Source organism: Arvicanthis niloticus, chromosome 1 (assembly GCF_011762505.2).
Source record: "Arvicanthis niloticus isolate mArvNil1 chromosome 1, mArvNil1.pat.X, whole genome shotgun sequence".
Taxonomy (NCBI): domain Eukaryota; kingdom Metazoa; phylum Chordata; class Mammalia; order Rodentia; family Muridae; genus Arvicanthis; species Arvicanthis niloticus.
In genome coordinates this window covers 59,791,988-59,806,544 of record NC_047658.1, presented here as the reverse complement: position 1 = coordinate 59,806,544, position 14,557 = coordinate 59,791,988, and the positions used below count along the sequence as shown (strand labels likewise).

Genomic DNA, 14,557 nt, shown 5'->3' with positions numbered 1-14,557 from the left:
ATCCAACATGTTTCCCTCTTAGCTTCATTTCTTCTTCTTTTGATAACTCACTAATTTCAATAAGTCACAAACATATATATGAATGTACATATATGTATATATGTGTGAATATACATATATGTATACATATATACATGTGTGTAAACATATATATGTATAAACATATATCTATCTATCTATCTATCTATCTATCTATCTATCTATCTATCTAATAGTTTCTTATATTGTGGTGATCCCAACCATAAAATTATTTTTGTTGGTACTTCATAACTATAACTTTGCTGTTATGAATCACAATGTAAATATCTGATATGCAACCACAAAGAAAGGGTCATTCAACCCCCAAAAGACTCATGACCCTCAGGTTGAGAACCATTGGTTTAGACTGAAGCCACCTAAGAGGAAAGAGCTGCTTTTATTGGAAGCTTGCACTTTACTAGCTCCTCTGGGAAGTTGCTTCCCCACTCTCTTCCTCTGTTCTCCAATGGCAGATACCTAGCTCCCAGCTTAGTTAGCTGTTTTCAGGGAAAAGAAACTGAAAGACACAAGTCATAAGACCTACTCAGTGACTGCAGGTTGACAGAACTGAGGATGTCTGGATCTTACAGGTCCCAGCAGTCTGGTGTGTTTTTGTTTGTTTTCGAGACTACTCAAAATTGTGACTTACCAGGAACTTTTAACTACCCTGGGATTCATCTTTCTTTGTTCACTCTCAATCTGATCAAGGCACAGTAGAGATAGTAGGTTGTGCTTTTCCTATATTTTGAATGGAAAACTTTGGGTCACCCTCCAAACATAAGGGCAGAAACAAAAGATGAGCTATAGAGAGGACCTGGGATGGGGAGGTTCCACTTAGCCTGAAAGGGCACTGAGAATGCATGATGGAGCATAGGAGCTTGGTTCCAGAAGACCAAGGTTGCACATCAAGCTTGAAAGGTAGCATTAGAGATGAATCTATGGAGTGGTTGGCTTCAGGAACAGGAAATCCAGAGCTGTCTATAACTATAACTTATCTGCAAAGATCATTAATTGTGAATAGTGACTTCTATTATGCTGTGAATCATGTGTATCTGTGTGTGTGTGTGGGGGGGTGAGGGTGTGAGAGAGAAAGAGAGAGAGAGAGAGAGAGAGAGAGAGAGAGAGAGAGAGAGAGAGAATATGCTTTTCATGGAGCATAGATGGCTTCCTTTGTACTGTAAAGGTCTTTACAATTATACTCTCCTTTTTACTTAAACCCACGAATCTTCAGAATCCATAGATATAGAATTGTGGAACTAAGGTTGGGCATCATGGTGCATGCCTTTTCAGGAAGCAGAAGCAGGTGGATTTCTATGAGTTTGTGGCCAGCCTGGTCTACAGAGTGAGTTCTAGAACAGCCAGGGCTACTCAGAGAAACCCTGTCTCAATAATCCCCCACCCCCATCCTGCCTCCAAATGCCTTAGAATTTGTGGAACTAAAAGGAAAAGAGGTGACTTTGTTTCCTGGCCTGCTTAGAGGCAGAAGCTGCTGGTAACATCAAATATTGCAATCTTAAACTAGAGAATTCCATGTAAGTAACAGAAATAAGAAATATAAGCAAAAAATATATATAAATAAAAAAAATTGAGGAGAACTTGGCACATCAGGATGTGGTACAGATATGATGCTTCAGGTCCTACCACTTAAGAGGGAGAGAAGGAAAGTTAGAATGACTATTGCTTGGAATACAAATTTGTCTCTATTTTGGGAACTACATTCAGCTTTCTATGGTGGTTCACAGGTTTTTTTTTTTTTTTTTTTTTTTTTTTTTTTTTCCTTTTGAGACAGGGTTTCATGTAACCCATGCTGGCCTAGAACTCATTATGTCGACAGGAATAACCTTGAATTTCTGATCATCCTGCGTCCACCTCCAAAATGTTGGCATTGCAGTTGTGTGGGATTGTGCACAGGGCCACTGAGCATGGTAGGCAAAGCACTCTACTAACCTAGCTTCTTCCCAGTCCCTTTAGTTCACAGACTTAACTGCATATTCTTTTACCTTGTTGTGTCTTCCCCAGTGGACAACTTTCTGGATAAGATCTGAGACTTATCAATACTTCCCACTCTGAATCCACAGACAGGTCAGTTTGTAAGGGAAAGGTAAAAGAGGAAGCCTTTTAATGGCAGGATGTTTGGGCAGGGATGGGGACATTGAAGGCAGGAGTCACAGTTTCTCATGGTCCTTTCTTAAAATACAGTGTGTTTGGCTTCAGGGTTTCTTTTCTGACTCACCCTTAGACCGGGCAATCTATCTCCAGACTAGTACATTCCCAGGAGTACCTGGGAGAGACCAGCTCATTTTCCTCCTACAGTATCTACAGAAACATCTGTTCTAGCTTGCTAGAAAGTCAAAACAATGACCTGTCAAATCATCATCTCTTCTACTGAAGGACACATTCCTGCTGGCTGATGCACACCCTTCCCTGAGGGTTTACCCTGGACAGCCTGTGTGTTTGTGGAGCTATGAATTGATTTTGATGTAGATTTGAAGAGCCTCTTACATCCTAGTTTATTTAGCCTTCTCACATGAATAGCAAGACTTCTCTTTGGGGAAATCATGGAATGACTACTGACTCATAAGCCGGCAATGAGCCCTGGAAACAGGAAGAAAAAAAAAAACCAAAAACAACAACAAAAAAACCAAAAACCCACTCTCTAAAGCAATTTCATTTCCTTTGGTCAGGTCACAAAGTGTTATAGAAAACATCCTGCATGAGGAGTGGGCAGACTGGGCTCACCTCATAGTCTTGCAAGGTACTCTATGAACAGGGACAGTGACTTTGTCATCTTGAGGCCTCAACTTTCCCTTCCATTAAAATGGGCATGGAAGTACCTAGCCTGCCAGCTGCATGGCATTCTTAAAAGGTCAAACTAGAGTAATGCAGTATGAAGACACACTCAAGACATGTGCAGCTTGAACCCATTCATACGATCACCACCAAAACACCAAACAACATATCCTAGAATCCCATCCATGACAGAATTCATATCCAGAATTCAGTGTATCGTGGCACTTACTTTGTGCCTGCAAGGGCCTTTGTTGGCATTGTGCCCATTGGTCATACAGAAGTAAGTCCAGTTTTCTTCTGGAAGAATGTCCAGAGCAGTTCTGTTCTTGATACACAGAGTAGCCTCTGAGCCTTGTCACAACCAAGTCAAGCATTTCCTTTCCCTGAACTGTCATGGCTATTGTTCTTTAAAGGTACTTTAAATAATTTATGGCCCTTAGCGTCTTTTGTCTGGTCGTGAAGGTGGCATTTAAGATAGTCTGGGAAGGAAGAATGAAGTGGCTTTCATCTCCTCTGTTCCAGATGCCGTGCTTCTAATAAATGCACCAATTTGTGAATTAGCTTCTTTGGTGGCCACAGCCCAGTGGTGCATTTCCTCTATAACTTGACTATAAACATAGGGCTTTCAGAGCATCACTTCCTTTCAACCAGTTTAGTCTGCCTCGTAGCCAATGCAATGGTTCTCAAATCTCACTAGGGCTTGTGCTCTATCCTTTACTTCTCCTCAACCCTTCCCTACTTTCTGCTTCTCCATGTTCTTATTTTTCTTCTTCAGCCTAGACCTTTGGGACAGCATTTTGACCATTCCCTTGAATACGTTCTCAATTCCCTTCTTGTCTAGAAAAACCCCAAGCCTGATGCATCTGTTTTGTCACTTCTCTTCACCTATCCTGTTCTGCTTTCACTCTCCTATGATATACTCTGTCTCTCAAGACCTAAGATTCTCCAGGTATGGATTTAATCCCTGATCCTCTAGCTTACTTGAACTTCTGCTTCCACCTTGGGCCCCATCATATTTTTTTTGTTTTGTTTTTGGTCCCATACCATTGAACCACAATATAATTTTATTTCTTTTCAAGGGAGAAGGAAATATGTTTTGTCTTCATTGTCCACTGAACTGTAGCCACTGAACTGTAGAAGCTTTGGCTTGTCCAGCATGTGGAAAGCATTACTGGAACTCTCTGCTGTAGTATGCCAGCAGGTCTGGGTGGCCATGATGGCTGTCAGAATGGGCAAGAATGGAGGGTGGAGCTGCCAGCATTATGCTTTCTAGTGAAGACATGGGCTCTCATAAATTTAGAAGGCTTGGATCTGGGGCATCAGCTTCACTGGACTATTAACATCCTCCTAACCTGACTTAACAGGGGTGAGGGTGTGTGTGAAGACAAACATGGTGAACTTCAAAAGCTATTTCATTGGGAGAGTAACATTTTTTCATCAGAACAGTGTCTGTATTCATGAAAACTATTCTGAGCAGCTCAAATCAAGAAGATTTCCTTCTTGGAACAACAGAAACTTAGCTACCTCCACATCACAATGCCTTCTTGAAGGTTACCCTGGAGAAGGGTCCACATGACTTCCAGATTTTCAAGTGCATGAGTCAAGTTGAAATTTTCAGACTACCCCTAAGGCATTCATTTACAGCCTCTTTTATAATTCTTCCAAAGCCAGGGTTGTCTTGGCCATGGCACTTCTTAGGCACTCTCCAAAAGGGACAGCATGGTCCACTTACTTATCTGTCACAGCCTGCATGAATTCTTCCAGCAGGTCATCATACTCCTTCCCACGAACACGTTGGTGTTTCAGGCCGATGTACAGAGGATCTCTGAGAAGCTCCTGGAATAGAGAGCATCCACTTACTAGACACACTCAATATTTCCTGCTTTATTATTGTTTTCTGTAAAGCAAGAGTTTAGGGTTAGTGGGAAGGACTGGAGTTAGGAGGAGAGAAGAGCATAGGACACTGCCTCTGTTTCCCTACTGCAGAAGTGTAATCCCTGGAAGGTCTGGAGGCCAAGTCCCTGTCTGAGGGTGGATTCCTGTGAAATCCTATTTTTAGGAATGAACAATCCTTTGAGGTAGCTGAGCCTCCATTGGACACTCTTTCAAGCTTTGGCTGTAAGCTTTGGGCTTATTTCAGGGTTTCTTAATAGTGTCACTATTAACACTCCAGCTTGGATTATTATTTAATCTGAGAGATGACCTGCACATTATAGGGTATTTAGCAGCATCGCCAACATATACCCACAAGGAGCCAGCAATACCTCCACTTGTGACCATAAAAATGTCTTCAGACATTGCTACAGATATTCTTGAAGGTAGAAATGTTCCTGGCTGAGAACCTCTGAAGCTGACTGTGGGTAGCATCTGCATTGGTGAATGGGGGTCCCATCCAAAGAACTTATGAAACATTATGCCCCCAAACAACTTATGAAACATTCATTCATCTTAATTAAATAAAATCTTACCTGCCACATACACCACACATTGCTAGGTGTTGGGGATATGAAGGAAAAATAATCAAACTAGAAATTTCATTGAAAAATGATACTCACCTTAGCCCTTAGCCCTCTCTCACAGCAGTCACATGCACATAGGGTCTTTTCTTGTTTTTGCATTGGTCTGACTAGCTTCTCTCACTGGGCTTCCTATGTTATCCATATCTCCATGGGTCAGCAGATTAATTCATGCACAACACATTTATTTACTAATTCATTTACTTTAATATCCATAGAAACTTCATCATATAAGAACAAAAAAACTGTTGTAAAACTATAATGTCTGTTCATTGGCAAATCTAGACAAATCTCAAGACATATAATGTGAAATGACTACATGCCACCTGCTTTCATCCATATAGTCTCCTTGAAATAACCTAACTATAGAGATAGAGACCAATCATCAGAGGTAGGGAGAGGAAGAGGGAATGTGGGTATGGTTATAAAAGGGTAGCATGAGATATCTCTGTATGAAACTTTCCCATAGATTAGTTGCCTTAGTGGTCTAGGAATCTACACAAGGTATAGAACCGAACTGCCACAACTGAGGAAAACTAGGCAGGTGGTACAGGGGCATGCGGTGATTTGAATGAGGAATCCCATATAGGCTCACAGGTTTGAACACTTGGTCCCCAGTTGGTGGTGAATTTGGAGGTGAAACCTTTCTGGAGGAAGTACATCATTGTGGTTGGGGTTTGAGGGTCTATATTCATTCGTGTTTGCTAGCATTTTGTCTAGGTGCTGTGCCATAGTTACCTGGCAACAGCCAGGTGTGCCTGACTCACGCTAAAAGGGGCTGTTCACCCTGTCCTCTTTCTCTTGCTCTCTCTCCCCTTCTGTCCCCTTTCTCCTGCTCCCCTTCTGTCCCCATCCCCCTTCCCCTCTCTCTCCATGTGCTCATGGCTGACCTCTACTCCTCTACTCTCTTTCTCTGCTTTTCTCTGTCTCTACTACCCTCTCAACTCCCCTCCCCATGCCCTGAATAAACTATACTATCCCGCTCAGGGGGAAGGGATTCCTCAGCATGGGCCCACAGAGGCACCCCCTCCCCCCACACCTGACTACACATCCACCAAACATATTCCTTCTTTTCTTATTTTTATAAAACACAACAGAGTTCCTTTTTCCTATTTCTCTTTCCATGCTTCCTGTGTGCAGATCAGATGTGATCAGCCAGCTTTCTGCCCTGCCCCCATGCCATGTCATGCTCTCCTTACCATTATGAACTTTTGGAATCAAGTGGCTTTTGGTCATGGTATTTTATCACAGCAACAAAAAGTAATTAAAACTCTGTGATTTTTTTTTCTGAGAAGTTCAAGTGAATCTACAATATTTTTAACATAAGTTAAAAAATAAGCCAGACAGTGTCAATGTATGTGCAGCTCACGGAATAAAAACGCCATGTATTTATTGAACACTGGCACTCCTGACTGCAGCCTGGAGTGTGATAAGTGTGATTAGTGAGGACGACTGATTCTTCAAAGGTGCTCACAGTCTGCTGGGGGTGTGGATGAGTAAACTGTCACAGAGACAGATGACACTGCCTTGGGAAATAGTGTAGCACAGGAACACAGTGTGGAGAAGCAACTGGAAATGTGAATTGAGACTAACAGGTTAGCTGGGTTTCAAGGCAGGGTGAGCACAAAAGAAGGTTGGAGGCTGGAGGATGAGTGAGGGGAAGGTGGCTGGCATGTTAGGGAAACAGAAAACCACCATCTGCTATAGCCTCTTGGAATTTTGCATTATTGTGTCTAATACAACCAGAGCAATTGCTCACTGACAAATTCTTTTCGTCATCCCCGTCTGAGCTGTTGTTGCAGGATATGAAGATAAGGGGGATGTGAGTCAGGTTTTACCTCCACCACGACAGGCAGTTGTGACTTTGGGAAAGCTTTTATGACCTCGCAGAGTCTTCTTCTCGACTGTTCAATGGAGACAGAGTGCAGCCACACTCTGGTTATGGTGATTGCATGAGAGAATATGAGAGAAGCTTTATGAATGACAACACCTGGTATAAGTGGTGGCAAGCATTCTAGCTCTTAAAGTCTTTGATGTGCCCCATGCTGAGGCAGGTTTCACCACAGCCACAGGAAGACTCTGAACACTCTAAGCAGATTCTGTTGCAGGAGGGCAGTCAAAGGACCATCACCCATCCATATTCTCTCCAGATCACTTAATGATGAGATGAGGGGTGAGGAGGTTTAGGGCAGAGCATCCTTCCTAAATGAGGCCATTTGATATCATCTTTGCTTGGAGAATTGTACTTAGCTTTTTAATTAGACCCTTGTGGGCTGTACTGCAGGCAGAGTTCTGACCCAGACCCATATTGCAGTCCAGATGACTGATGCTGTGTAATATGGCCCCGCCTCCATGCCTTCCCTCACGACAGACAAGTTCCCTTTCAAAACAAAAGAAACCCTCCCTTTTATCATCTCTTTTAGTTAGCTATACATGAACAAGAACAGTAATGAATAGTGATCTAAAAACCTTTTGAGGGCATCTTTATATTTTAATTTTTTTATAACAAAATGTTCCATGCTTCAAATCCTTCAAAACTAACTACAAAAATGGGGGAAACTTACACACAGAGATGACACTAAAGACAAACGTGTCTTATGCTTGTGTAGAGCTTGCAAGAAGAAATGTCCTCATTGGAGCATTCCAGGGCCTGGCTGTCTCATTCCTGTTTACAGATCAGGATGTTGGAGTTCAGTGGTTTAAATAAACTGCCCAAACACCCAGAGCCAAGAGGAAGTGCCTGAGGCTGAGCCTTGCTCTGAGTGCTTCTCATGGTAGGGTCCTTTCCTCCCTGTCACCTGATCTTGTGGGGACCAAGGAACTAAGCATCAGCTTCTGGTCCTCACTCTCCACCTGGATCATAGCAGGAGAGTTTAGTAATAGCTGCCAAGGTCCAGCAGGTCTGGGTTTTTGGGCTTTGGAATTGGATGAACCTGAATTTGAATTCACATTCTGTCACCTAAGCCAGAGGCTTTGGGCAAGAAATATAATTTTTCTCTGTTTTGTTATTTTCCTGACTGTTGAAAAGAGGCAATAATGATTCCTGTCACGTAATGTGATTTCTCGAGGAATGATCTGTCCCTTCTTCATTTACATGTTCCCAGAGATCAATCATGCAGTGCCAGCACACAGAGAATCTGTGAAATGTGTTAGCTGATACCAGTTGCTAGCACATCACTACTGAGATAAGATGCCAGAGTTAAAATCTAGGATTTGGAAGTCACTCACTTCAGCTTCCTCCCAATGGATTTCTGAGAGTTATAGAGGTGACATGAGCTGTCTCAGGTCAAAATTGATCAAAGTGGTCAAAAAAATCCACTGGTCAGAGTGGAAGGAAGGAAGTCATTATTTTAGAATAGAATAGGGACTGAATTTATTCATTCCCAAGCTCTGGTGTACGCAAGGTACCCTGGTACCTAAGTAGTACTTGATGGCTGTCTTTTCTCTCAGTTAGATGATTACTAAGTTCTTATCAGAACAGAATAAGTCAGTGATTAGAATTGTAGGTGAAGGAATTTACCAAAAGAAAGCAAACTGTTACTTCTTCCTGTGTGGTGGGAGTTGGAGGGTTGGATACACTCTCTGGGGGTTCTTTGCCTAGCTCTCCTTCCTAAGGTTTTCCTTAGAGACAAAATGTTATGGAAAACAAATAGGTTTTCCTCCTCTCCTCTGGATATATCACATAGGGTTGTACTTGAGTTGGAAGATACATCTCCTGGTTGAAAAAAAAAAAATTACCTTGACTAGCAACAGGCACTTGAAGAGGTCCTGCGAAGCACCTGTGTATCTGGGACGTCGTGGCATTGGGTCCATTTCATGGCCATTGCACCCTTCCCTTATGCCTATTGCTCATTTCTTGGAAAGTTAAATTAAGCTACCAGAAGGCTGCAAAGGCTTTGGGGGCAGCATCCTCAGACATTCGTGCAGAGTGAGCTCTCTGGTAGTACCACATGATAAAGCTGAATATTCTAGCCATGGAGACAATAAGTTTGCAAAATAAAATAAAATAAAATAAAATAAAAATAGAAGAAACTGCAAATCTCAGTACACAGCCACTGACTCTTGTTCATTCCCACCAAGTCTTCAAAGTCAAGGTTTCTGGCTCTGATGTCAATTTTCAGCTGGAGTGTATCTGCAGATGCTAACATTCTCAGCCACACAGTAGGTTTCCGAGGGCCACATAGCATCACCCTCAGAGATGAGGACAGGTACAGGATTTTAGGGAGCAGACGACTCTCAGGGCTCAGGAAGGATACCAGAGAGCCAAGCCTGTTGGGGTGCTCTAAAGAACCTTACTGTAGAGTAACCCATGTGAGTAGGGTTTTGGGACGAATCCTTAGGAAGCCATTTGTGTTCTGGGCCACTTTTCCTATGAAGAGTGAAGGAGGTATATGAGATATTGTTTCTGGTACCTTCTGCTTGGACAATAATAACCATCTTGTGCTGGTCTCATCTACACACAGCCATGAGCACAAGGCTTCTCTCTCCTGAGTAGAACCTGGGGTGTCTGCCCCCAACCCCCACCATGGAATTACTGTTCCATATGTTTATTTTTCCAAACGTCCTTGGTGTTGGCAGGTGAAAGTGACTCAGGCCCAGGGGTGTAGACAGCACATGTTTTCCTTCAACAGGAAGCTCAGAGGGAGGCTCTGACATGGATTAAATTGCTGTTGCCTCGGAGGTTTTTGGTTTTTTTCATAGAGGCATCCGCACCGATAGTTGGGTTGTTTGGATGTTAGAACACCTCACAGCAGCAGCCCCCTGTGCTGTGTTAGGCAGTGGAAGTGATAAGGCCACACAGTCCTCTCCTACAGCTGAGAATTGCTCCCAGCAAACAAACTCACACTTATTTTGTTTTTGAGAATTTCACACACCAGTATCATATTTACACCATTTCAACCTCACGATCTCCCACCTCCAAACCCAGCTCCCTTCAACTCTCCACGAGCTCAACTTCATATTTAATTATATATATATAAAACCATATATATATATATACACATAGACACATATGTATGTATGTATGAATGTATGTATGTATGTATGTATGTATGTATGCATGTACGTTTTTGCCAGGGTTCATTTAGCGTTGTGCTTATATGTACTTGTAATTAGGACTGACCACACTTGGAATCGGATAACCTACCAGAGGGCTTGTCCCCAGAGAAGACTGATTCTCACTCTTGGCAGCCTTTTAATTGCCTGTAGCTCTTCATCTATGGGTGGGGTCTTGGGAAATTCCTCTAACTCACATTGGCATCTTAACTGTGCATGTCTTACAAACAGATGCATTTTTAACCAAGAGCTGTACTATGGGAAATGACATAGCTAACTCATTTGAAGGGGGATAAATCATGTCTCTCTAATATTGGTTCACTTGGCAGCATTGGATTCTCATGCTTGGAGCAAAACACTCAGGGGAGAAGCAGACACTTTGAGTAGATGTAATACACGACTCATTAAAATGATCCATTATGTGACAATGTTGGAACACCAACAACCAGACTATTCCACCCAAGTCTGGCTCATTGAGCTCCCTCATGCCTAGCTGAATGCCTGACACCTACTAAACACTCAATAAACTTTGATTAAATAAGTAAAGAGAAAGTGTTCACAAATAACCTCGATTGAAAAAAAAAAACGAGAACTAAATTACAGGTGCATTATGATTACAACTAAGTAATATATACATCTATAGGTGCGTGTGTCATAGATAAATATTGAAAAAGGTCCACAAATGGAGCACTGTGGGAGAAATGCCTTTTACCTTAAGAATTTGAATAACATTCTAAAGTTACTTTAGTAATAAAAGTCAAGAGATGATATTGACTTAGGAAACAACAGAATGCCAGCCTAGGTGTGCTATGATAAAGGATCTCGGCTCTGGTTAGAATCCATTTGGGCCAATTAAAACTGAGCCTCAGTTTCCTGAAGGGAAAAAGAAGGCAGTGACAGGGCCTTCACTCTCTGCTATGATGCTTAAATTAGGTGTAAGGTCCTGGTCCATCCTTGCCACTTGTTTTTGGAAATCCTTCCTGATAGATTTGTTACAACTGAGGCCAGCCTGGAGCTTCATTTGCATTGGTGCATACTGGACCTTCAACAGCAAAGGATCTCCACGCACCTACTTGAGGCAACCAGTGCCCCGGAGATATAATAGCTCAAATTAAACTTAAATTAAACTTGTTCCTGCTCCAGCTCAGGACCAGCTTCTAAGGCACTGACAGGGTGAAGGTCTCGATAAAATCTATTTGTAACACAGCAGGGGATGCTGGTAGCTTGCCTGAAATAAGGTTTTCTGTACTCATCTCCAGAGGCAATGATGCCCTCTTTGAGGCTGAGGACAGCTTTAATGTGGGTTTTTTTTTTTTTTTTTTTTTTTTTTTTTTTGTATAAACTCAAACATCTGGGCGGGGGAAGGGAACTTGGTCTGGTCTTGTTGAGCAGCTGTGGGGCTTATACTACCACCCAGACCTTGTCTCATAGGCTAGTCAGGAGGCAGAGCAAGAAGAGATTTTAGAAATGGTGGTCTTATTATGTAGGGGATCAAGTCTAGAGAGCTGCAGTGACTCACCTGGCTTACGGTGGTACTGGGCCCCGGGCCCCTGCTTCTGAATTCAGTCTTTCCCCACCTCTCTTGCTGCCACTGTCTACCCCAGGATTTTCTGGCTTTCAAGAAAGGTTTCTTTCAAGCTCCTTCAATTCAGGGAGGAGCATCTATGGGTGGAATCTGAGGAAGCTGCATTCCTTGCTTCCTGACAATGCTCACTCACTCTTGTTTAGAAACCAGACCATGGTGTCTAAGGAAGAGGAAAGCAGTTTTCTTAAAATAAATCATTGTGGAGTGCACATGGCTGTAACCTTTTTGGCAATGTGAATCGGGAAGCTGAGCAACAGGGGCTGCGATGACAGCTCAGTGAGTGAAGAATTTGATACGAAAGCAAAGGATCCAAGACTAGTTTCCCCAGCAACCAGAAACAACAGCTGGGCGTGGCAGGGCACACCTGCAGTCCCAGCACTGGGGAACCCACTGGTAGATCCCTGGGGCTCACTAGCCAGTCCACCCATGTCAATGTCTGAACCTCAGGTCCCAGTGTGAGGTTGTCTCAAACAGCAAGGTAGATGGTGCTGGAGGAGGAATGGTGCTAAAGGTTTTCCTCTGGCCTTCTTATACTGTTCCCCCAGTCAGTACACATACCCATCCTGTGGCTGTAGACAACAACTAACTCCAACCAGCAGTAATTAACGACTGATCTAAAAAAAATGGGTACCAGAACACAATCGACCTCTGTAAGAAGTCTGGAAACACCTAAGTATACAGCTGTTCAGGCTTTCTTACGTGAATTGTGATAAAACACGCAGCCACTAATGTGGCACAGTGAAGTAACAATAAGGATGTGAGAGGAAACTTTTGTCAAATTTCAAAAAGCAGGCTAAGGAATCATAATGCAATGTAACTCCAAATTTGGTTTTTGTAAAGGTTTGGGGGGAAAAGGCTGTAAGAAAAAATATTAAAATACAATATACATGGGGAAAGGAGATAACATCTGGAATATAAATAAAATATCCAATAAAAATACAATATGTATGCATATGCACATATAGGCACATATATGCATATGCATATAAATTAGCACTGATCATATGACTGATATTTTACTTTTAATATTCTAATGATTTTAATTTTAATTTTTAAAAGAAAAAACACACACTGATTTTAAACTCAGAAATAAATGTTATTTAGAAGGAATTCCTTTGAAGTGTGTTTTATAGACCCCTGTGAAAATAGAGTGGAACTCATTGTTCATATATTACAATACAGTTAGAATTTGCAAAACATGGCAATTGGATAGAGATAGAGTTTGTTTCCTTTGTCAAAAGCAGAACTAAATTGTTTCAAATTTTTGAATTAAGCAAACAAATTTGAAACAAAAAAAAAAAAAAAAAAAAAAAAAAAGAAGGAATTCTTAACACACTTCTTTTCTGCCAGCCACAGTACCAAGAATCACAGGCAGAAACAATGTGCCAGGGTGGTACCCAGAGCAAACAAACGCTTGTGTGGGGGTGGAACTCCTTCAGTGAGAAAGCCCTTGAATTCTGCAGGGTGATCTACCTATAGCTTGCCTCAGTTTCTCTCACTTGATTTGCAAGACACTCACCAGCTTGTTTCAGACATTTCACCTGTGGCCTTGTTTTTGAATTTTGGATCACACCCTAAAGCAACTTGCGGCACAGAGACTAGTCCTGTCACTGGCTGCTGTCTCAAGAGAGTAGGCCCAAGGAAGATTGCAAATTGCATGGGACCCTGGAAGCAACGGAAAAAGTCAGCCCACGGCATTTCGGGCACAGAAGAGGAAAATGAAAAGAAAGGGGACTCAGAAGTAGAAGGGGGTGGGAGAGTTGAGCAATTGGGAGAGGAAAGTCCTCTACTTCGCAACTGCGTGGGAAGAGTGGGGATCAAGAGGATGCTGGGAAAAAAACAGCTCATGTGGATATAATTATTCCTCCAGTGTGCTACCCCCCACCCTCATCTGGCCCAAGAGCTCCTGGCTCAGGCAGCCCATTACCTCATTGTTGGTGCCGACATCTAGCAGGACAGGAAGGCACTGCTGTGGATTCACCCCTCCGCATGCTGTGTACAGGGCCAGCTTGCCCACAGGGATGCCCATGCCGTAGCAGCCCAGGTCTCCCAAGCCCAGTATGCGCTCTCCATCAGTCACCACCACCGCCTGAAAAACACAGCAGGGCACCCTCAATCAGGAGCACCACCTCCATGACAAAGTGCTCATTTCAAAGTCCCAGCAGTCAGGCCTGACAGTTGGATACCCGCTGACTTTGTTGGGAATAAAGCGGCTTGTCTGGGACAAGGCCAGAGGATTCATCAACTGCAGGTGGCTGGTCCTTTCTGGCAAGTGGGCAAGAATCCTTACAGAGGCCAAATGACAGAAAGACAGCGTTCCTTGCATTCTGAAGATTGGGTTGGGAGCTGCAGAAACAGCTGGAGAGAAATCACATCTAGTCTCTTTCTCCCTGCCTCCTCACTCTCTTGCTCCCTCCCTTCCTCTCTGAGAAACTGAACAATCTCAGACTGAAACTTAGGGCATGAGACAGGAAGGGAGCGATCTAAGAACAGAAGAAAAGGAAAGACAAGACAGTCATGTTGCTGCAGCCGCAGGATTTTGAGGCCAATTTGCAAAAAACAGAGCTTGCAATGTTTCCTGGAATCATGATTT

General features: G+C 42.8%; 1 protein-coding gene across 1 annotated transcript in view; it reads right to left on the bottom strand.

Moving 5' to 3' along the window:
* Me3 (malic enzyme 3) overlaps positions 1-14,557 on the bottom strand; it is a 183,759-nt gene that overhangs the window by 37,533 nt on the left and 131,669 nt on the right. Inside the window, exons 5-6 of the mRNA XM_034485082.3 lie at positions 13,892-14,053; positions 4,541-4,644 (exon numbers count right to left, since the gene is read on the bottom strand). Coding sequence (XP_034340973.1) covers positions 4,541-4,644; positions 13,892-14,053 — 266 coding nt within the window. The remainder of the gene's footprint in view (positions 1-4,540; positions 4,645-13,891; positions 14,054-14,557) is intronic.